Genomic DNA, 25,280 nt, shown 5'->3' with positions numbered 1-25,280 from the left:
AAACATGCAAAATAATAAATACTCAGAGGAAAAAAACACATCAGGGGAAGCCCACTAGACTATATGGGCACTGGCAGAAAACACACCACATCCAGGGCAGATGTTACTAATCCATAAATTGCATTCAAATTTTAAGTATACAACATGGTATATTTGCTTGCATTTTTTTAGTATTCTTTTTTTTTAAATGAGGTGCTTTTCTTGGAAGCAGTGAAGCATCATAACCCCACAATTCTTAGCAGTTTTGTAACCCACAGACCTCACTCCTTAATTTTGCAACTTTTCTTCCCATTAAGACAGAGGGCTAGATCTCCAACTCCTCATCCCAAGAGAATGATATCACAGATCAGTTAGCCTCATCTTGATAAGAACTGATTGAGGCTCAGCTCAGGCAGATAGCAGTAGACAAGAAGCAGCTATTAAACAAAGGACATGATAAAAGATGCAACTGCCACCATTGGTTGTTTTGCTTTGGTGAGTTGCAATCATACAGCATCCCTCTGTTTATACCTGGAGATAATTCTGCTTCCTTAATACTAGGTGGTATTACTGGTTTTGATGAACAGGAACAGCCCTTTCTTGTTATAAGAATTTATCACTAGAATTCCTGGCCAAGCCTTGAGAGCAAATTGTTATTATCTATGAAAAATCACTCAGGTGTGTGATATGATGGCTTTTTTTCTTTACCAATACTATTCGTGCTTTGAGTTAAATCCAGCTCCCTGCTCAGTGGGGGTCTGTTTCCTCCCTTGCCCTCTGTGCTCTCTCTCTCAAGCAAATAAATAAAATCTTAAAATAAATAAATAAATAAATAAATAAGGGCCTTATGCCTTCCAGCTTCTGACAGCTTTACTTCCTCCCTTAGTAGAATTCAAAATAGGGACCCTCCAGTAACTTTGAATGGATTGGAAGTAATTTAACAAGAATTCATCAAATACCTTATATATCTCCTCAACAGTTTAAAATATCTCAACTGTTCCAGCAGAATTGGATAGTGGACAACTAGGTTTAATATCCCTTAAATGGGATATTCCAGGGGGAAAGGATCAAAACAAAGGTTAATAAAACTAGAAATAACATTCAGGTTTATGTAACAGGAGGCAAATAAAACTTAAAAAGTAGACTTGGCCAGAAATAAAATGGGAAATACAATTTAAAGACAAAAACTGAAATGTTCTTTGTCCAACATACTTCTCCAAAAAAGCTCAGATCCGTGCTTGAGATCAAAATATGTGGGAGCCTGTCACTTGATGAATGCTAAAAATTCTGTGTTTATTATATATCACGGCAGCTCTGTATCCAAGAAAAGCATAATATTAAATATATCTTTTAATATGCTGTATAAATTTTGAGATTAGCCTTTCTTTCTTTCTTTCTTTCTTTCTTTCTTTCTTTCTTCCTTCCTTCCTTCCTTCCTTCTGTGGAAAACCACCACATTTGGGGGGAAAAATTGGAACTCATTTAAATAAAATTTTCAAAAAAATTTCTGGAGCCACGCAGGCTTCAACTAAATGAAATTTTTTCAAAAGCAATGTCAAAGGGAAAATAGCATAGGAAAAAGAATTGGTGAGGCACATGACATAATTTTGATTCTGGCGATATTCATTCAGAAAACTCACTTACTAATCTGTTCTTTTATTTTTGTAAGACTAAACCATGTATATTTGCTTCGAGATCAAAGAGAAAACTAAACCCAAAATGGACAATCCTGTAGCTTCCCCATAAAAATTACCTCTTGCTTGTTGGGATGAAAAGTGAGTATAGCCTATGAATATGGGCTTCACCATGAGGAAACAACAGTGTGCACTTTTATTCTAGCTGAAAGCAAGAAAAGCATGTTTACTAGCTAAAGAAAAGCATGAACAAGCTTGGTCAAAGACCCAGTAATAGGCTGAGCAACTGAGACCCACAAGGCATGTAAGTCCCTGTGACCCAGCTCCTAACTGGAAATTAAATCTGCTTGGTCCAAGAACAACTTAACACATTTGGGAGAGTTAAAGTATGAATGGAACAAAACAAAAATGAGCAAGATGCTATGGTAAAACCATAACTCTCTATGTTTGCCTTTTAATATGAGAGTGGTGAGTTGTTACTCTTCTTGTCTAGCTTTTGATTGGCTTGAAACCTGAGAAAATAAATATTTCAATAAAATCTGTAGTTTCTGAAAGAGCTTTCTCCATCCTTCTTAGCTGGCTCTGTTAGAAACCTGTGGGGGCACAGAGTAAAATTAAGATCTCAAAGGGACCTGTTCCAAATAGAATTTGTCACAGACACTTGCTACAGGTTCTCTCTGGGAGATGGAGGAGGAGGCGGTAGATCTAAAAATGAACTCGACCTTATTTGGCCAGAACAAAGCATTAGTGGGAGTGGGGCAGGAGAGATGCTTTACCAAAAAAAAAAAAAAAAAAAAAAAAAAAAAAAAAAAACCCTGCTAGAGTGACAGATAACTTGAGAGAACATCCTTATGGGGTGGAAGGGAGACAATTTTTGAGATTTTTCTTCTTTTACTGTAACTAGAGAATGATGGTTAGCCAAACTACTTTGGCTGCTTTTAGGCTAGATACTTTTTGATACTTATCATCTTATCATTTTAGCAGCAGCCAAACCAAACCATTAAATATAAAATGTTCTCAAAAAGTAGTTAGTAGTTTTAATTATCAAACACACACTTATTTAGAAATCCCCTCTTGTTGCTATCAATGCAGTGCTGGGGAAAAAAACACATCACACACAGGGACTCTGTGAGTCTCAGAAGCCATAACACACCTCATTGAACAAATGACAAATATATGATTGGTACTGCAGGTTCCAGTCAAAAGGAAGCACTAAAGATGGACTAGTAAAGAAAAAGGCATGTTTGGGACTGGGAGATGTTACATTGCCAAGGACAAGGACATCATCCGACCTCTGTAATTCTTCCTAATCCCAGAAGCAGAACCATTCACGTCTAGTCTTAGTTACGAAATCAAGCAGAGATCTAGCTGCCGAGTTTGAAATATCCTAGAGTCCAGCCTTAAAAAACTTCATGTTACATGAGGTAAATGTACATAAAGTATTTGGTATTATGCCAATCATACAGTATGTGATTAATGAAGGCTGGCCAAAATTTTTATTGTTTTTATTAAAGTACCCTATACTTTGCAAGCACCCAAAAGGTATGTTTTGACAGAAAATAGGACAAGGTTAAGTTACTATTAGAGGTCATTATATTAAACCAGAGATCTATTTTAAAGTTTCTTCAGATTTCCAGTTTAATACTATTTAGTACATTTCTTGTATGTTCATCGTTCAGGTCTCAGCTAGCATGTTCTCTCTCCACAGAGAACTTCCCATCTTATTCAGAGATTTCCTTTCTTAGCATAGCATACCACTTATTTCTGTCACAGCTTCCATAATAACTTGATATCATTTTATTGCTATTTTTTACCTGTTTATTGTTTCTATCCTCCCTACTTCTACACATTGTTAAGTTTCCTGAATGCAGAAACAATGTTTATCATCTTCCTCTGTATGTATGTTTCCTTCAAGTTTAAGTTAAATCCCCAGTATCAGTTATATTCATCTCTTTTGGCTCTGTCTTGAGCAAAATCGTAAGATAATCTGGTCAACTTTTATATATATGAGTCTTTGTGTAGTGTAAACTAATGTAGCCTCAGTGTTTTCCATATAGATAACTCCATGTTCTCTACTTCTTCCTCATAGAGTTCCCCTACTCTTCTAATTAGTTTCATATTTCCCTGTTCAAGGTAGAGCTCCAAACTAGCTAAATATACTAATACAACTCTGGTAAAAAGCAAATCATTGTTGAATGTAATGAGAAAATGACCTTACAATTCCTAGAGTAGATAGTATGTTGCTATTTCTGAATGGAAAAAACGAAGTTTAATAGAGATAGATAGATAGACCCTAACTCAAAACCTAGCTTTACCAATTTACTGGCTTTGTGACCACAGGCAAATTAAATTTCTCTAAGGCTCAATTTTCTTATCTTTAAATTAATCATCTTATGCCCACAGACCTGTTTTTATAATTAAACTATCTTATATTAACTACAGATTAAATACCAGGTCCCCTCTTTCCTTCCTGTATCTTTTTTCTTTCCTGACTGTCCTGTCACTTTTTGATATCTCCAATTTTTAAGTCCATTTTTGAATTGGGATCATTTCTCCTACTTTTCCACACCCAGTTCAGAAGATGAAAACTATACTACAAATTTGATGCCTGGGACACACAGGAGTTTATATTCTTGGAAAATTCAAGGAGTTTTTGACAGGGATACTGAATTTTCTGCAGGTTGGTAAAATAATGGAACCGCAAGAAGCAGAGGTAGTCCCAATCATATATTTTTTAGATAAGTATGACAGATGGAAACTAAAGAGTCAGAAGGAGAGATGGTTGCATATCTTCATGTTTACCAACATGCAAAAGCATTTTAAACCTAAAATTCTTTCATGCAATGGCATGCAAAACCAAACGCAGCGTAAAGAAAGGGGTGATTGCAAAGAATGCAGAAGGTATAGGCAACCAACTGAAATAAGCTTCAAGTTCATACAAACCTCCAACATTAAATTGCTATGTCTGATATAAATGTTTTCACCATCTAGTCTCTCTCTCTTTTTCTGTGAAAATGAAAGAGGGAAAAACAGAAAAGCATAAAAAATTAAAATGTTGTTCTTGCGGGAAAAAACTGCAAATTGGCAAACCAAAAAAATTAGATGTCCACAGCGCAGCATATGCCAACATGAAATGGTCACAAAACTACAAGGACACACACAGAACACATTACCACTAGAAAATGGATGACCCTATTCATGAGTGATGGAAGAAAGTGATGACCTTATTTAAATAGACAGTGCTCCTGGCTTCATTGGCTTCTTACATAGTAAGCTATTTTATGCTCATTTTTGAAATTCAACTGTTTGAGAGTTATCTTAAAGTCCATGACTTTAAGAAGTTTTGAAATCCCATGTTCCACAGCATGGAGAAATGCTGTAAAATGTTATTTACCTTCCTGAGACATAGTTCATACTTAGTAATACTACAGTAGGTACATTTCTAATACCTTTCATAAGAAAGATCTAAGGGCACTTTATACACGATTAGTCAATATTCTCTTCAGTAAGGAGTGATACATCCCTCTCTATATTTCGGAAGAATGGGCACAGAGCAGCAAAACACACAGTTATGAACAATGCCAGGTGTTGCTGCTATGTTTTTCATAGTAAGTATGTATCAAATATTGTCCGTTTCCAAGAATATGATGCCACTGAAATATTTCTTATCAAGTTTAAATATGAAGGATAGTTTTGGTCTTCACTAGTTACTTCATTGTTTTTAAAAAGGCATTTTCCTCCTGAGAGGTTTATTTTAATGAAAAATTTCAACAAATAGTATAGGATTATAATTTCTTCGCTATACACATATATGTGAGTGTATGCAAATATATATGTGTGCAAATATATATCTGCGACTTGAAAACAATTTCTGATGAAGAGAAATCAATGAAAAGAATGGATCACTGTCTTTTTAATGCACTGTAGAAGTCAGCATGGGTGACGATAATGCAGTTTTGTGAAAGTGAAAAATGGCTGACCTTCCTCATTCTTATCAGATCTTCAGTTTTTTCTGCAAGCTTCTGTTTTGCCATTATTAAAAAAAAAAAGAAAAATGATAAAATATTGGCTCAATGAAGTTTGTTTGAACCTTTATAATATTTTTTAAGGGAAGGGAGTTGGGGAGAAGAAAAAAAATTGAGGAGGGAGGAGAAAAGGAACAAGTGGCCTGTTGGCACAAACCTGTGTTTGGTCACCATTTGAGGTGGGTACTGTGACCTCGATGTGGGTTTTTTCCACCTACATTTAAGAAATAAAGTGGTAAAAACATTTCAGGTTAGTAGGTTTCTATGAGTAGCATTATTTCTAAATAAGCCGCATCTTTAAGCTGGTTGCAAAATAAGCTGATACATGATCAACATGATGCAGTCTTATGGGGGTGTGACAGGAAAGGACATTACTCTTCAATGGTCATCTGTTAGTTCACCATCATATTTTCAAGGCTGAAGAGGTAATTTGGACAGCCAAATGATAGTAAAAGAAAATTACGATAATTATTCCACTGATGAAGAAAACATTTTTAACACTTATTAATAAAAAAGTACTTATACAAAAAATAATTTGGGCTTAAATAAGGCATGTGTTTTTGTTTTGGCTTTTTTTTATGATCTAGAAGTACTTTAACACTTAAAAACGAATTTACAAATGAAGATATCAAGGTAGGACATACATGACAAAAACAAAAAAAAATCTTTACAGTTAAAGCACACATATAATAAACACAAAGAACATAAATACAAAAAAAAATTGTTAGTTGATCAATATATTTAAGGAGGCACTTTCACCTTGAGTTTATTAGGCAACAAAACATCAAAATAAACTCAATTCAAATTGTTACTGATGCATGCAATTACTTCCATGGCTGATTTATAAATAAGCACACATAGGGCTCAGCTGCAACATTCAGCAATCTGTAATCTCCTCTCCAGAGAGCGGGAGCCCTTGTGTTTGGTGGATAAATAAGATTCATCCTTAATAGTAGGAAGAGAATAACTGCGGCCTCCTGCCTAGCTTTGAAATGCCTTTAGTAATAGTCATTTTATAGACCCCAAATGGAGCAAGTATGAATTTAAGAAACCCAAACGGACTTTTAAGAGGAAGCGTTTTAGAGTGAGCAATGCCTAAAGCAGTAGGTATTTCAAAATTGGAAAATTTTTTATTAAGGATCAAATCAGTCACTTTGTATCATGAACTTCTTTATAGAACCTCACCAATCTGTGGTTTTGACACATTCTTTTTAATCACACTTGGCAGCATTACCTTGGAGTATAATGTCATTGTGCTATTTTCCCTAGGACAGAATGTAGAGAACATAACACCAAATTTTGTGATACTGTCAAATCATAAGCACATCCAGCTACAGTACTTTTAACTACCAGGATAACAGATAATTTGTGTCATTTCTACTATGAATCCCATTATATTTAATGTGTGGTCATTAGCAACTTATTTCACCTAAGTTTTTTATTGAAAAAGTGGAGACAATATACCCACAAAGTAGTGAATGTTTAGCAAATAGCAGTTTTAAATTATTTTGCAGGGGCACTTGGATGGCTCAGTCATTGAGCAACTGCCTTGAGCTCAGGTCATGATCCCAGGAGGTCCTGGGATTGAGCCCCGCTTGGGCTCCCTGCTTAGCGGGAAGCTTGCTTCTCCCTCTCCCACTCCCCCTGTTTGTATGCCCTCTCTTGTTGTCTCTCTCTCTCTCTCTGTGTCAAACAAATAAAAAAAAATATTCAAAAATTTTTTTACAAAAAATTATTTTGTAAAGCTTAAATTACTTGTTTCAATGAATAATGACCTTTTGCTTTTTTCTAACAGCAACAAAGTGAGGGCCCCTACTTCAGTCTAAAGTGGAGGCCAAGTAGCAAAGGTAGTCAAGCCCCTTCAGAGAACATTAAATGAGATAAAGGTGTGCATAGGGGCGAGGTACTATTCCACACCTGCAACATAGGTCTTGTCAAATGACTCAAGATGCAAAAAGCTACTTCTATCTGGCGCCAAATTCGTGTTAGCTAATGAAATTTATATAGTGTTACAAGGTTATTTTATTACACTATTGCTTTATATAATAACTATGGCTTCAGGTAAACTCCATAATTATTTTCTATTGTTACAAATAAAATCAACTCAGAGTCATCCTTAATTCTGTCCCTACTATTACAGAAGGTTATCAGAGGTGGTTTTCAGTCTGATCTTTATGTAAGTATCTCAAAACATATACATACCAGAATTAATCAGCAAGAAAACCACCTACTGGTACTTGAATGGGAAGCATAGACCAGGAAGTGATCTCTCCCCTCTATCAGGTTCCAAGAGCAACAGGAACCTGTTCTTGATACCTGTGTCTGACTTATAGGCCAAAGAACAAGTATGGGGGCATCTGGGTGGCTCAGTCAGTTAAGCACCTGCCTTTGGCTTGGGTCATGATCTCAAGGTCCTGGGAGCAGGGAGCCTGCTTCTCCCTCTGCCACCCAGTCATGCTTGCTCACTCCCTCTCTCTCAAATAAATACACAAAATCTCTAAAAAAAAAAAAGTATGTTAGCAGAACACCAAAGGAATCTTAGCCACTCATAAAGATTCCTTTGCCAACTCCAATAATCCAACACTTTCCAGTTAGTATAACAAATGGAGGAATAGTCAAAAGTGCCAGATGAGATATCCTAACATTAAAAACTGAGGTAGTCTAACCTTAAAAAGGCACTGTGGATACTGAACCTAATGGCCAGTGTCATACACATCTGGCTAGGTTAAAAAAAAAAAAAAAGCAAATTTCTACCATTTGCTCAATTTTTTTTCTCTGTTTAGACTTAAGTTGGTCTCAAAGGACAGTAAAAATGGCATGTCATGTAGAACAGCTTTGTTTTGTTTTGTTTTAATACAGTCAAAACAAAGCCAAATTGGCCGCTGCTCTACAGATAAACTAGACACTGAACTGGGTCCAGAAGAACAGGATTAATTCGTCTGCCAAGATAAGAGCACTTACTAAGGTCTTCCATGGCTTAAAAAATTTGGGGGGCTTTAACTTTCTTAACAGACATATAAAAACATAATTTTGAAAAAAGCACTGCCTCTAGTAATTCCTGTTGTCAACAGTGATACTTGTGTTTATGTCAGTAATTCTGAACATCTCAACTACATCACAGCCTAAATGTGCTTAAAAGGCTAATCAACACATTGAATATCAGTCCAGCTACTGTTAGTCCTGGGAAACCTACTAATTGGTGATTTTTCAACAAGATCAGAGACTGCGGTACAATCAACGCAGAACTATAAGCAACTCAGATCCTACACAAGGATCTTTGCCTTTTGTAAACAATTTGATTTGAACAACCGCATAGAAGTGCTTTATGTAATACTAATTGGGATATTCTCCGGGTATGTTGCTCATATACTTCTCTTAGGAAATCAAATTCTATTATAATCCTATTAGCAGAGATTACCTTTAAAAAGGAATGTGGAGATTCCTTCTGGATGAGTAAAAATTATTTTTAAAAGCAGATGATCACAATGCTGATGTGCTTTATAGGCACCTTTTTTTTTTTTTTAAGATATAAGTTAGTTAACTGTGTAGGTAGGTTACCTGAAAACTTCTCGGATGGTTTAGTCTTCATGACATAATTCTATGAAAATATTTTACAGGTTCATGGGGAATGCTTTCTTTTAGAAAGAGTAAAGAAGAAATAACTTTGTGAGAACTCTACAAGAATCAATGCTTTGAAAACTTTCCTGGCCAAGGAGTTAACATGTTTAAACCAGAAGTGAATTAGCCAGATATTTGGGTTTATGGCATACCTTCCATGCTTCTGTGGGTTCCGGCTCAGCCTGCCCGGGTGGCACTTCTTCCTTTTGCTCTTCAACCTTCACTGTTTCCTTCTGTGCTTTAGAAACCTCTGTGTCCTGACTCTGAGCAATGGCAGGTGCAGAGGTGGGCCGGGGACTTCGGTCTGAATCAACAGCTGCTGCTACGTGAGAAAGGGAAAAGGGAAGGATAAGTGACGGCAAGAGTCACTATACTACTTCAGAGTCACCAGGTAAAATAATTGTGAATCCAGGACACAGTGTCCGGTGAGCTATCCCACAGAAGTTAAAAAATAAATCCTTAGTGCTCTGCCAGGTTACTGATGGCATTAAAAAAGCTAAAACAGAGAAGCTAAACTATGCTATCACATTCCATAAGGGGGGCGGAACAGATCCAAATACGAAAAGAAAATAAAAACTCTTTTTATTAAAAAGTTAGCAAGATTCTTTAACCTTGTACTCTGTTAGTTTCAAGAACCTGCAATGTAAGGGTGCCTGGGTGGCTCAGTGAGTTAGGCATCTGCCTTCAGCCCAGGTCACGATCCTGCGGGTCTGGGGATCAAGTCCCACACTGGGCTCCCTGCTCAGGGGGGAGTCTGCTTCTCTCTTTCCCTCTGCCCTTCCCCCTGCTCATGCTCTTTCTCTCTCTCAAATAAAGAAAATCTTTTAAAAAATGAATAAATAAATAAATAATCTTAAAAAAAAAACTGCAATGAGTCTATGGAGAAAAAAAAGAGGCTAATTAAGTCTGACTTCTTTCATGAAGCCATATTGAAATACACATCCATTTATTTATAAGTGATTTTAGGAAACTAAAAACTATGTTCTAGGAAAAAGGATCCAATTTCTTCTTTTGTGTTACAGCCCCTCTTCTCTGATATATCTAGGGCAGTGGTTCTCAACCAGGAATGATTTTGTCCCTCAGACAATATTTAGGAATATCTGGAGATATTTTTGATTGCTGCAACTAGGGAGAGAAGCAGGAGGGGGTACTGGCCAAGGTTGCTGAGATTGAGGAACCCTGACTTAGGGAAAAGGCTGTATAGATACTGCTCTAGAGACAATATACAATATAGGCTTAGAACAAAAGCTTGATCTTTCAAAGTTAATAGTTGTTCTGGGTTGGACTATTAGGCAGCTAAGTTTCGGATTGCTTACTTCAAAAACAACTACTCATACTCTTTTTATGATTTTTATCTTCATTCTTTCAGGGACTAAAAAACACCATATACATACTTTGTAGAAGACTCACTTATCTGGCAGTGTCTAGAAATACAGTGTGTTTCCACATGATTTACTTATTTATTTTTAAGTAGACTCCACACCCAGCATGGAGCCCAACTTCTGGGGCTTGAACTCATGACCCTGAGATCAAGACCCGAGATGAGCTCTAGTTGGATGCTTAACTGACTGAGCCACCCACATGCTTCTCCACGTGATTTAATATCTCTGATAACAGGTCATTATCCTTTCATGAACTGCGATTTTTAATTTTTAATTATTTTGCATGGAAATCCTTACAACTTTTATTGTATGCTTTCTTGCCTTCTTAAACTGAACATACTGAATTTCTCTTCTTTTTAAAAAAAGATTTTATTCTATTATCTTTCTTTTTGAGAGAGACAGAATGTGTCTGAGTTGGGGGAGGGACAAAGGGAAAGGGAGAGAGAGAATCTTAAGAGGACTCTTCACAGAGAATCTCAACCAGGAGCAATGCCCGACACGAAGTGACGCTCCACCTCATGACCCTGAGATCATGACCTGAGCCAAAATCAAGAGTCTGATGCTTAACTGACTGAACCACTGAGACAACTCTGAATTTATCTTGATAAATTTAGATTTATAAGTAGTAAATATTAGCTTTAAAAAAAAAGGAATTCCATGAATTAGAACAGACAAAAAATCGGAATTCACAACTACTTCATATATACAATTCCAAGGAAAAAATGCTCGTTTCCCAGTAATAATCTCCAGTGAAAGAAATCACTTCTCAAAGTATACAGAGGGAAAACCAGAGAAACAAAGGAATCGTCTATCTTCTAATGAAAATTCTGTGGCCTCTTGCAAGTCCTTGCTACTCATGGGTGCTGGTGCTCTAAGCTACTCAGTGCAAGAATGGCAGATGGCAGACCAAATCTAACAACACAGGGGAATGTGACAAAATATTTTGCTCACAGTTGTGTTAAACTATCATTATACATGTGTATTCACACCTCCTCCCAAAGAATTAATTCAACTCTGCCTGGCATCATAGAAACATAGCCCATGCTTTCACCATGTGTTATTTTGCCACTTGCATTTGGTTTTAATCCAATACTAATACTGCAGAGCCAAATGATTTATGTCTTTGGTATTCCTAGCCCTGGCAATCTGTACCATCTGTGGCAAAGTAGGTATCAGTGTGGAAACTGGCAGTTAGGAACAGAGGCATCAAGTTTTACTGTTTGTAAAATGTAGATGATATTAACTCTACAGAATAGTTAGGGAAGACATATTCAATGGTTATGAAAATATTTTATAAGACCTACATATTAATAACTTTTAATGTCATACCGCTAAGTCTCTTTTTTGTTGTTATGGGTTAATATCATTTCAACACCCTGTTGGGAAAAAAATAATTACGTACACGCTGATATGCAATTCAAGTGAAAGATTTCACCTGGGAGCCCTGGCGAGAAGCAAATTTCTTTTCTTTTCTCAATAAGAAGATACAAAGCATGGATCACAACAGAGAATCATGGTAGTGTTCTTATTTATTTTAGACATCTTTATGGAGATATAATTCACATAACATATAACTCACCCATTTTGATAGTATAATCCAATGCTTTTCTGTATATTTTTGGGAGGGTAGGGATGGCTTTTTAAGATGTTTTGGCTCTTCAGTTTTGTGGACTTGTTAGCCATTACAAGATTTAGGTGCATATATAGAGAACGCTTAAACTTTAAAAACTCAATCATTTCCCAATTCTGAATGTCTAGACAAAGAAGAGTGCTGTGATCATCTTATGGACCCATTAATTTCAGTATTATATTGCTCTTATCTAAAAACAAGAGCAACTTTGAAACAGTTATATATTAGATCAGTCAAGAGTAAAACTCAAAACCATCACACTGAGTAAAAGAAGCCTTACATTTTAGGTCTAGCTCTGCTACTTACTAGCACAGTCTCTGCTAGTATGGTATGGGCATAATAGGTAAGTAGCAGATCGGTGATTCCATTATTAGAAGGCCCACACGAATCAGCGGCAGATCTTAAAACACAACAAAAACATAGCCGATGCTCAGGTCCACCACAGACAGAAGATTGGGTACTTGTTTTAAAGCTCCAAAGATGATATGGATGTATTCCCCTAGCAAGAATCACTGCACCATTATTTGCCAAGTGGACGAACCGTCTCGTTGTATGACCCTAACATGTTATGTAACTTTCTTGTGCCCCAGTTTTCTCATGATTAAACCAAGAATTCCTAAATGCTTCTTGTTCATTCAGTTCTTGGTACTAAATAGGAATATATGGAAATGGTTTGAAAAGGAAAAAGTGCAAAAAAGTATAAGCTGAAAAATCTTTGTCATCATTATTAGCTATCCTTGGGACTTACCACAACGTATAAACTGGAATCTGAACCAGTTTTAGCTTCTCAGCTGGTGAAGCAGATGTCGCTTATATTTTATAGATATATATACAGAGAGATGTTTATGTAACTAAATATATATGTGTACATATATATATGTATATATAAATAAAAAGGAGGGCCTAAAAGGGAAAATTCTCTTTCTTAAAGACGAATAGAGAAGGAGCCAGGAAAAGGAAGGAAAAAGAGTTTCCATAGACCTGTTACTAATTCTTGTACTGAGAAGATAGCAGACAGAGAAAAAAAAAAGACATTTGGAAATAAAACAACAAAAAAAAATGTCCTATTTAGTTTATATGTAATTCAGAGGTTTAAAAGATAGTACCACATGTCAAATATTTAGAACAGTGCCTGAACATACTAACTGCTCAATGAATATTAATTTTTTTATTCTTCCTCTCCTAGGAAAACAAAAGTCATCATGATGAAGAGTACAAAACATGGGTCTGAGTTAACAGTCCCAGACTCTTCTAGTTCGGTTGCTATATGACCTTAGGCAAGTCACTTAAATTCTAAGATTAGGTTGTAAGAAATAATGAACAGCAGTGGGTATCCATTTCAAGAAATGAAAAACAATAGTTCAATAAAAGCAGAAAGAAAATAATGAAGATATTAGCTGGCATAAATTAAAGTATACCTAATATGAAAAAATATGAAAACCCCAAAAGTTGGTTCTTTGAAGAGACTAATAAAATTAATACATCCAGGGGCGCCTGGGTGGCTCAGTGGGTTAAAGCCTCTGCCTTCGGCTCAGGTCATGATCCCAGAGTCCTCTGCTCAGCAGGGAGCCTGCTTCCCTTCCTCTCTCTCTCTCTGCCTACTTGTGATCTCTCTCTGTCAAATAAATAAATAAAATCTTTTTAAAAATATTTAAAATACATCTGTAGCAAGACCATTCAAGAAAAAGAAGCACAGCTTAGCAATATCAGGAACACAAAAGGGGACATTGCTATAATTCTTAGTGATATTAAAAATATACCCAACGATGTGAATAAATTTAAAAATTTAGATGGAGGGGCACATTGGTGGTGCAGTTGGTTAAGCGTCCAACTCTTGGTTTTGGCTTGGGTTGTGAGATCAAGCCTAGAGTCAGCTCTTAGCTTGGCATGAAGTCTGCTTGGGACTCTCTCTCCCTCTCCCCTCCCCCTCCCCTTGCTCTCATGCTCTCTCTAAGATAAAGAAATAAATCTTTTTTTAAAAATTTAGATGGAGTAGACATTTCCTGGAAAAACACAATTACCAAAACTGAAATAAGAACCAGAATGGCTTAATAGTCTTTTATCTAATAAAGACATTGAATCTGAAAGTAAGGAACTCCCGGACAAGGAGATCCTTAGGACCCGATGGCTTTATCGGTGAATTCTTCCACACACTGAGAAAGAAATAACACCGATCTTATACAAACTCTTCCAGAGAACAGAAAAAGAAAGAATCCTTCTCAATTTATTTTATGAGGCCAGAGTACACTTGATACTAAAACCTGACAATATTATAAGAAAGGAAAATGAGAAAAAAGAAAGAAAGGAAGGGAGGGAAGGAGGGAGGAAAACATCAGGCCTATCTCTCTTATGAAAATAGTTGAAAAAAAAATAGTTGTGAAAAATTCTAAAATATTATGTAAGAAAAACATTATAATCAAATTGTGTTTACTCCAAGAATGCAAAGTTGGTTTAAGGACTGAAGGCCAATCATCTATTCTACCACATAATATAAAAAGGGAGGAAAAATCATATTATTACAGCTGACCCTTGAACAACAATGGGGTGAGGGGTACCAACTCCCTCGCACAATTGAAAATCTGTGTATAACTGACTCCCCCAAAACTTAACTCCTAATAACTATTGTTGGCTGGAAGCCTAACTGAAAATACAAACCATGGGTTAACACATATTTTGTATGTTACATATATTACATACTATATTCTTACAATAAAGTAAACTATAGAAAAGAAAATGTTATTAAGATAATCATGAGGAAGAGAAAATACACTGAAAGCATTATGCTATATTAAAAAAAAAAAATCTACCTGTAAGTGTACCCACGCAGTTCAAAACCATATTGTTCAAAGGTCAACTACATATCAATCATGAATTAAAAAGCATTTGATAAAAGTCACCATTCATTTATGATAAAAACTTAGGAAATTAAGAATAAAAGAAAACTTGCTTAACTGATAAATGGTAGCTAACAAAACCTAGAATAAACATCACACTTAGTTATGAAATACTGATGGTTTCTCCCTGAGACTGGGAGTGAGACAAGTATAGAGAACTCCTACAGCACTGTGTATTATAGAAGACTGATGAATCACAAACCTGTACCTCTGAAACCAATAATACATTATATGCTAATTAACTGAATTTAAATTAAACATTAAAAAAAAAGAACTCCTACAAACTAGTAAGACAGACAACACAATAAAAATATGAGCAAAAGTTTGGAACAGGCACTTCAGGAACAATGATATGCAAATGATCTACAAAGGATGAAAAGGTACTCAACTTCACTAGTCATCGGATTTGAATGAAGGTTTGAAAAATTAAACATCAGCAAAAAAAAAGTGCTTTTCTTCCAGGTAGAAAAAATTAAACAGAAGGACAACAGCTATAATAGGATATTCTTTTTTTTTTAATTTTTTTATTTTTTATAAACATATATTTTTATCCCCAGGGGTACAGGTCTGTGAATCGCCAGGTTTACACACTTTAAAACAGCACTCACCAAAGCACATACCCTCCCCAATGTCCATAACCCCACCCCCCTTCTCCCAACCCCCCTCCCCCCAGCAACCCTCAGTTTGTTTTGTGAGATTAAGAGTCACTTATATAATAGGATATTCTAATGCACTTAAAACATCCAATACAAAGTGGAACATAAAATCCAGCTCACATTCAGCTGACAGGAAAAACATAATCTTCTTTTCAACATTTATTTATTAAGCACTTATAATGTAGCAAGATTATGGTAATTATCAACACCAGTAAAGATTATGCATCTTAAAAAAATTCTCAGAATTTTTTTCAAAGGAAAAGGGAAGGAAGAAGCCATCCTGGAATTTATGAAGGTAAAAAGGGACTGATCTAGGTACCAGAAAATTTACAGGATTCCAAGTTTGTATTGGCAGACTATGTTAACTTTGGACAAACTTTTTTAGGCTCTAGGTTTCATTTCTATAAAATTAGGTGGCTGGAAAAAATGATTTCCAACAATTTTTTCTAAGTCCCAGAACTCTGATACTAATGGTAAAGCCATCAAAGCTGACTATCTTCCCTTAGAATTCTCTTACATGCTTTAGTTTTAGAATCTCAACCATGACCATAGCATTTTCAAGACAAATTTTTTGGAGATCCCCTCCCCCCAACCTCAGCATAGAGTATAATTTAATAAGAATTACCTAATATTAGTCAATAGAGACATCAAGATTTTTTAATATCTTGGATTGTGACATTTCTACAAGCTAGAAAAATAGAGACAGTTGGGATATAATTCCTAAAAGTAATATAAATCTCTCGACAAGTAAAGCTTTCTAATTTGTTCAAGATACCAAAGCTCATGAACACTTCAATCTCTGGTTATTTTTGCTATTAGAAAGAAAAGATACATCAGGCATAGTATCTAAGTAATGAAGAATTTCTAATTAATGGAAAAGCCATGGGATACGCGGTATCATACAAACCCAGGTCTAGCTTTGCAACTTACTGTCTGTGACATATTGAAGAAGTAATTTAAATTTTCCAAACTCAGTTTCTCACTGAAAATTGTGGATAAAAACAATAAAATAATAGCTCCCCAAACCCAAGGTAAACTAAAAGTAGGAGACTTTACTGGACAAGGAAGGAGATGCCTGATGGTATTATATAAATATGGCAGACATGAAGATTAAGTGGCCACATCTAGAATCTACCTTGTCCAAGACAGAAGTCTTGATCTTCCACCCAACTGTGCTTCTCTCTCAGACTTTCCCATTGTATTAAACGATCAAGCCTAGGAATAAACCTTGATTTTCTTTTCCTTACCATCTCCAGCACTTAATTTATCAGTAATTCTGTCAGGCCTACCTCCGAAATGTATTTCTGACCACTTTTCCCTGTCTTTATTGCCAATACTCAAGTCCTAGCTGTCATCACCTCTCACCCAGATCCTGCAATTGACTTCACCATGCTTCTCCTTTACTCCCCTTCAGGGAAGCATTCACCTGGCAATCAGAGTGGTCTTTTAAAAATGGAAATCAGATCATATCACTCCCTCTAATTGCTTTCCACTGCAACCAAAATAAAATCTAAACTCTTTAGATGGCCTGCAAGGCCTTACACAATCTGGCCTCTCCCACTTCCTCTGACCTCACTTATTTTATTTATTTATTTATTTACTTGACCCCTTTCCTCTTACTCACTAGGAGCCAGACCTTTGCTACCCAACATGGGAGCTACTAGCTACACATGGCTATTTAAACTTAAAACTGAATTAAAAATCAGTTCCTTAGTTACATAGCCACATTTCATGTTCATAATTGGCCACATCTGGCCACAGGCTACCAAAGTGGACATCACCAAACAGATCTCCATCAGAACACAAAGTTCTCTGGGACGGTGATGATCTAGACCCATGTCAACCTCATTCCTACCTCCACGTCATTGAACTTGCTACTCCCCCCTTGAGAATATTCTTCCCTGGATGTTGGGATGGCTGACTCCTTCTCATAATTCAAGTCTCAGTTCAAGAAGCTCCTCAGGGGGACCTTCTAAATTTAGATATAGATCACTCAGTCTCAAACAGTTACCCAGTGTCCCCCATACCCAGATATTCTTTATCTGTCACCCTGGTTTTTTTTCATAGTATGTATCGCTATCTGAAACTGTTTTGTTTTGTATGTTTACCCATAAAATGTAAGCTCTGTGAGGGCAGAGACTATGTATGTTCACAGCTGTCTCTCCAGTAACTAGAACAATATTTGATATGTAGGAAAGGTAAAGTAAATTGTTGAATAAAGGAAAATGTGAGTAAGTATCTGAAAGAACATGGGTTTTGGAGTTAACCCAAACTGTACTCCAATCTACTCATCAGCTGTCATATCTTTTTTTTTAAGTTTTAATTTACTTATTTGACAGAGAGAGAGATCACAAGTAGGCAGAGAGACAAGCAGAGGGGAAGGGGAAGCAGGCTCCCTGCTGAACAGAGAGCCTGACACGGGGCTTGATCCCAGGACCCTGAGATCAGGACCCGAGCTGAAGGCAGAGGCTTAACCCAGTGAGCCACCCAGGTGCCCCCAGCTATCATATCTTAAAAAAACTTATTTAATCTTTGAGCCCATATTCCGAAGGTCTTCATGATGATTGAATAAGACAAAGCCTGTAATCTGCCTTATCCTCTTCCTCTTTAAGCAGCCCCTTCAAAATCAGGACAGTAGAGAAACATCAGAAAGACAGAAGCAGGAATTGCAATATGGAAGCACAAAAGTTCTACTCCTTGGGGAATCTTCTTTCCAAGTGTGGCTGACTCATTCCGGATTCCTCTTAAACTGAGGGAAGTATCTCTCATACATCCTCCCATAATGCAACAAACCAAAATATGGCAGCATAATTCTGGATGATATAAAACAAAACAATAATGCTGTGGCCAGAATATTAACAGTAACTTAATGATAGCTACTATTTGGGGGTCACTTATTAAGTGTCAGCCATTGTGCAAAGCACCACATAGACATCATCTGATTTATTCCTCACAAAAACTCTTTGAAGTATTATTATATAATCACCATGCCCATCTTATAAATGAGAAAACCAAGGCACTGATTAAGTAACTTGCTCAAGAAGACAGATCATAAATACAGGGGTTGAGCTTGGAACCAGGTCTAGCTGAGGGTAGAAGCCAAACCTTTAACTTCTGTAACATGCAGTTTCCTTTTACAGTAGATAGCATAGAGCTGGGCCCTGATGACTCCCTAATAAATATAATCAACAATGCTCTATTTTGGTTACTGCCTTTTGAAATTTTACTTATTAACCATCTTTTTTTTTTTTAAAAATGGCATAAAGAACTAAGTATGGCTAAGTATTACTTCATTTTAGGAATACCCTCAAATCCTTGAGACTAGGAAAAATTCAGAAAGATCTTAGGTTGGTATACACAATCATGAAAAGTATCTATTTCCTCCCTATTTTATTTAAACAAAATTTAGAGACTCCAGCAACACCACTGTTTTTTGTCTCTAACGGCCACAGGGCAAATAATCTAAACTTTTTGAATGAATGCTCTAGAGAGCCAGACCCTTTTCCTCTTTCCTACTTGAAAAAACAACTCTTTAAAAACATTAAACAGCAGGTTTTAGTTCAGTATACAACACTAGGTTTTCACGCTATGGCAGAGATTCTGCATTTGAATTCTGATTCTAGTGCTATTCATCTACTACTACCTAGCAGCAGAACCTTCATCTAGTTACTACTCTCTCAGAATCTCAGTTCTACTTTTCTTAAGATGATTCCACTGAAACAGACAATTAGTAAAATCCATTTCATTTACCACTGAGATTCTTTAATAAACAACTGAACTTCTTTTATCTTTCCCTAGTGAGTTAGGATCACAAGAAATCATTAATATTCAATACAAACCCCCATCAAGGCTTCGGGATGCCCGTTTGCTTGCTGTACGCTCGAAGTGTGGGGCAGGCCTGTCAATCAGGGCACTAGCTTGCCTGGTCTGCGCCTGAGTCCGGCCGCTGTATCGAAATTTGGATCCCAGTGCAAGAAATTTGCTTTTAGGAAGGGTGTCTGTAGATGTCAATCTAGGGGGGAAAAACATAATTATATGTATTACTTCACTCTAATGAGACTGGGAGAATAAAGACAAAAATCATGAATTAATCTCATTGTTTCCTTACAGTTACTAAGACAGAGTTCCAAACAAGCAATCATTCTTTTAATTCTATGTCATTTCTCAAAGCAACATGTATAATTTAACAGTGGCCTATATTAATAATATCATCATATATCCCTATAGGAAGGGCCTTATGGTTTTCAAAATGTTTTTATAGCACTGTAATATTTTCATTACATCCATGTAATATTTTCATCATTTTACAGATATAAGAAACTGAACTTCCAGAAAGAAGTTACTGCTTTAAGCTCACATAGCTGGCAAAAGATTGGGCAATAACAGGGTCCAAGCCCAGAGCACTTTTTCCACTCTATTAAAATAACTTTATCAAATGCACTCCAAACTCAATTAGCGCCTGTTAAGCTATTTAATAGGTTATTTGGTGTATGTATTGCAGTTAGGAACCCCATCTTCTTTCTGTGCTATATCCTCTAATTCTTTTGCCAAGGCATTTACTGCACTGACCTAAAACCATCTATGTGCTAGTCTCCACTACAAGGCTGTGGGCTCTCTATGGGTAAAGGATAAAGACTATGATTTATTTACCTTTGTGTTTTCACTCCTGGCATAATGCCTGCCATGAATTTGCCATTCAGTAAGTGTTTGCTGAATAAATACATAAATTGCTACATCAAATACTACCAAAAAGAGAGTACTTTTTCATTTTGGGATAGTTTATTTTAATTCAGCAAATATTTACTTTCTTTTGTGTGATGAAGAATCGCATATTGATATATTCTTTTATTTTCATAAAACATATTTAAACATGCTGTCCTACAACTGAGAGAGAGAGAGAGAGAATGCAAGCACACATAAGTGGGAGGAGGGGCAAAGGAAGAGAATCTCAAGCAGACTCCTTGCTGAGTGTGGAACCCACCATGGGACTCGATCTCACAACCCATGAGATCATGACCTGAGCCAAAACCAGCAGTTGGATGCTCAACCAACTGAGCCATCCAGGCACCCTCCACCCTTACTCTTTTTAAAAACTCCATTTTCTTGGTTTGATTTTTAAAGAAAAGGATGATAAAAAACATAAAGAAATACCTCAATGCCAATAATTAAGATTCCTTAATTGATTATGAAGTGTACCTTCATATTTATTCTGAAATGAGAATTAAAATGTTCTTTTCCCTGACACTTCTTCCTGTCTACTGTGCTATAGTGCTAAGTATGATACGAAAACACAAATAGAAGCAAAAGGTATTATAGTCATCTCTCTTGAGATCCATTCATAAAGATCCAAGTTTATTTACAAATGACATGACATGAGATCTGGGATTTGCTTCGAAATACTCTGGGAAGGAGTGGGAGGAATGGGTAAGGATATAGATGAAACAAGATTGGCCTTAGGATGATAATATTGAGGCTGGGTGTGGGTACAAGGGTAGTTCATTACACCACTGTCTTTACTATGACCATGTATGCAATTTACAATAATAAAGAATTTTTTTCTTTACAAGGTAAGCTGACAGTAACTAGCTAGCTCTCCTTTCAGTGCAGGTGGTTACTTGTCTACAGTCTGTCTTCTCTGCGAGATTAACTGTTTCCTCAGGACAGGGACTGGAACTATCTTGTGGTATACTCTCACTGCCTACTATAGTGCCTACACAAAGGATAAGTACAAAGAAAATGTTTGATAGATGAATACAAGGGGTAAATGATGCGGCCTCTTGAAAAGCAGAGCACAGAGGGCCCTGGGTGGCTCAGTCTTTAAGCATCTGCCTTCAGCTCACGTCATGATCCCAGGGTCCTAGGATAAAGCCCCACATTGGGCTCTCTGCTCAGTGGGGAGCCTGCTTCTCCCTCTCTGTGTTCCCTCTCTCGCTGTCTCTCTCTCTGTCAAATAAATAAATAAAACCTTAAAAAAAGAAAAGAAAAGCAGAGTAGAGCAGATGAAACTTTCTCCTATTTTCTAATTATCTGATACAATTGGGTTTCAAAGACAGTTCTCCATGCCTCTTTTCTCGGGTTGATTAGAGCCAAGATAATGATCCGCTTCCTACCTTTCACCTTCTAATATAACAGCCCTACAGAAAGTAGTTAAGTACAGCTTCAAGAAATTCCATGTGGAGGTAAGTCAGGGTACTTCCCCCTCACAGACTGATCTTAGCTCCAGTTAGGATGATCACAGAGCCCCTAGTAAACACAGATTCCTTTTCCTCCCTTCTATTCTCCTTCTACCACACACAGAAAGGTGCTCTGGGAATGGTAGGGCATATTTTTCAATCCGAGGGAGGAGAACTGGATTTATTTTATGTTGCTTAAAATGATCTCACCTGAGCTAAACAAAAGAATGCCAGCCATACAAAGAACGGAATTTCAATAGCAGATTTAAAATAGAAACATGCATCAATAACTTATCCCTGAAAAAAACTTAAGTGAGAAGAATACCTGAAAAATGTGTGATGTTCTACGCAGACTTTCCATAATTTCTTAGCTGCTCGGTAACTGGGAAGTTTGAATCCAATGGTACTCTCATACTGTTCTTGCTATAAAAACGCGAATAAACATGAAACATGATTATTTGACTAAAGTGATCCAGTACCAGAGAAATATGCTGTAACAGAAGAGGACTTATAAATGAAAAGAATGTTACTGCTAGTCTAAGAAATTGAAATTTTTCAACTGAAATTGAAAATTTTCATTTGAAATTTTTTCCTACTTACCAAAAGAGATCTACTCACTTTAGGTGGCTTTTTCCACAACAGAGAAGCCAGGAAATTCATCATATATTATTTATGCATCTTATTTGCATATTTATATGCATCTGAACCCACTCCCCCTACAGACACATACCACACACACACATACGCTATACATTTTTCTGAGACATAATTAAGTGACCTTTTGACTGTCCAGACATTAGTCTTCCTTGGTCATTGTCTACATTTCGGATATTTGACTACAATATAATCAGGGAATGGGATAACATGATTCCTTCAATCAATCAATATTATTATGCAACTGTTTTTTGTAATAGGAGCTAAAGATTTTGGCTCAAACAAGATCCCTGAATTATTAAATGTTTTCTCTTTTTTCTCCTTTGACTGACCACTAATTTATCTGGAGACCTCTTTGACTAAAGCAAATCATAACCTGCCAAGGACATGAGAAACACTGTCTTGTTAGTGTTTTGCCTCTTTGTTTCTAACTTAAGCATACTTTATAAGGAAAGAAATTGACATTTAAATATTTATATTTAGTGCCTATTATTACCAATAATACTATGATTAGATAGTATCATCCACATTTTACACACAAAGAAACTAAGATCAGAGAGGTTATTTGCCCAGTCTCTTAGCTATCAAGTGGCAGACCCAGATTTTCATGGTTTCATGGTTTCTACTATACCATACTACTACTATATAGTGTAGATATAACATTCCACATCTCAATACCGTATTATTGTTCCTAATTGCTTTCTTCAATAAGAATTCTGTGTTTTAGTACCTATAATATAGTTGACATTCAAAAAAACCAAGGACTTCCTTTTATCGTATTTATTTGTCTGTGTGTATGTGGGTGTGTAAATTTTCTGCCTTCCCACATTAAAATATTAAGATTGGTTAGGGATGAACTATTTTGTTCATTATTATATTCCTAGACGCTAGAATAGTGCCTGGCACAAAGAAAGTCCTCAATCAATAAATATTTGGTGACCAAATGCCTCTTAGATTTGAAACTTTTGAGGGAAGACATTGACTCCTCTTTGCCAGGCACAGGTAAATAATGATGATATTAAATAAATGCCTCATTGAGCTTATCTAAGATTTTTAAGGCTGCACATCCAGTATTTCCAAGCTAAATAACAAGCCATTTTCCACCAGTAGATGGTGATACACACACAAAAAAAGCCTCATTACATTAGTGCATTCTTTCTCTTTTATAGCTGTCATCTCATTTGATCTTCAAATCAACTATGACAGAGAAGGGATTATCCCACTCGAATGATAAGGAAGCTGAGCCCTAGATCTTTCCTGGATATTTTGGTTAGTAGTGGCAGAGACAGAGGAGGAGCTAGAACTTTTTAAAATTCCTACTTAAATAATTTTCTGCTGTGCCATGATGATTCCTTACTGTAAAAGTTAAGTTTGGTCAGCATTACTATGTCCTAAATCTTGAACACCAACTAATAACTGAGTTGCCTGGATGAGGTGAATATCTAGAACTTGACCTAGAATACATTCTTAGTAACCACTAGAAGCTACACATACAAATAAATCTTAATTACATGAGGTAAGGCGTTGGTAGTACAAAATATGAGTATCTTAACTCCACAACTTAAAAATCTCCTGCTACTTAATTTATAAATATTTATATATATATTTTTCCCATCAAGATTTTACCTGCAGTAAATAAGGAACAAGTTTATCAATCCAAGATTCACTTCTGGCCATGGTATATTTACTTATATACAGAGAAATGTCCAGAAGAACAATAGTAAGGAAGACAAGAAGCATTATGGGGCTGATTAATTTAGAGAACAGAATGCCCAGCTCCTGAACAGTTAGCTACAGAAAGACATCCTAGATGACATAATAAGAAAAGCAAGAATGAAGAGATGTTTCCAACACGGTCCATGCTTGGTTCAAGAGGAAAGAAGTATAAATGCTGTACCTCTCCAGGACGGATCTTGATGAAAAAGCTGCTACGTTTGTAAGAAATCTTCAGCACTTTGGGCCAAGGGAAGCGGTTAATTCTCAGCTTATCTTTATAAACCAGAAGGCCACTAGAGCAGACACCTAGGATGATATCCACTCCTTCCAAGTCCTGAAAAAGAAAAGTGTCAGCAGTTCAGTCTTCAGCACAGTGCTCAACACACAGCTTGACTATTATTTGATAATCTGAAGATATCGATAACCAAAAACACTTAAAAGCATATATGGAAAAGTAAAGGTTAACCTTATAATCATAATCCATGGGACTACTGAGTCCATGTAAAAACGTTACCATACCACTGTGAGTGAACACCTGCTCTTCTCTTGTCCAAGAAACATGGATGTACACATCTTACCCCCTAAAGGTATTAACTCCTAGAAGGAGCAACCCCTTAGAGCCACGATGAAATGTCATTGGGCTTTCACCTCATGTAACCTTATAACACTTTTCCTATAAAACTGAGCCTATGTATCCACTAAAAAGGTGTTCCTTAATAATCCAACAAGAAGGGGGCATCTGGGTGGCCCAGTTGGTTAAGCAACTGCCTTCGGCTCAGGTCATGATCCTGGAGTCCCAGAATCGAGTCCCACATCGGACTCCCTGCTCAGTGGGCAGTCTGCTTCTCCCTCTGACCTCTCCCCGTCATGCTCTCTCTCACTTGCTCTCTCAAATAAATAAATAAAACCTTCAAAAAAA

General features: G+C 36.5%; 1 protein-coding gene across 24 annotated transcripts in view; it reads right to left on the bottom strand.

The window, feature by feature from the left end:
- Positions 1–25,280, bottom strand: part of EPB41 (erythrocyte membrane protein band 4.1) — a 194,345-nt gene that overhangs the window by 42,253 nt on the left and 126,812 nt on the right. For 9 of the 24 annotated variants that reach the window (XR_006601692.1, XM_004740989.3, XM_004740988.3 and 6 more), the window contains 7 exons: positions 24,543–24,695; positions 22,317–22,414; positions 19,658–19,830; positions 9,409–9,578; positions 5,796–5,852; positions 5,594–5,635; positions 4,557–4,619 (listed from right to left, as the gene is read on the bottom strand). Coding sequence is in view for 23 of the 24 variants with exons in the window: in XM_004740989.3 (XP_004741046.1) it covers positions 4,557–4,619; positions 5,594–5,635; positions 5,796–5,852; positions 9,409–9,578; positions 19,658–19,830; positions 22,317–22,414; positions 24,543–24,695 (756 nt within the window). In the remaining variant the exon portion in view is untranslated. The remainder of the gene's footprint in view (positions 1–4,556; positions 4,620–5,593; positions 5,636–5,795; positions 5,853–9,408; positions 9,579–19,657; positions 19,831–22,316; positions 22,415–24,542; positions 24,696–25,280) is intronic. The other 15 variants (XM_045064067.1, XM_013046784.2, XM_045064069.1 and 12 more) reach the window with 7 other exon arrangements.

The sequence above is a fragment of the Mustela putorius genome, unplaced genomic scaffold, assembly GCF_011764305.1.
Source record: "Mustela putorius furo isolate JIRA1106 unplaced genomic scaffold, ASM1176430v1.1 tig00003853_pilon_pilon_pilon, whole genome shotgun sequence".
NCBI lineage: Eukaryota > Metazoa > Chordata > Mammalia > Carnivora > Mustelidae > Mustela > Mustela putorius.
This window is presented reverse-complemented; position numbering and strand designations above follow the sequence as displayed.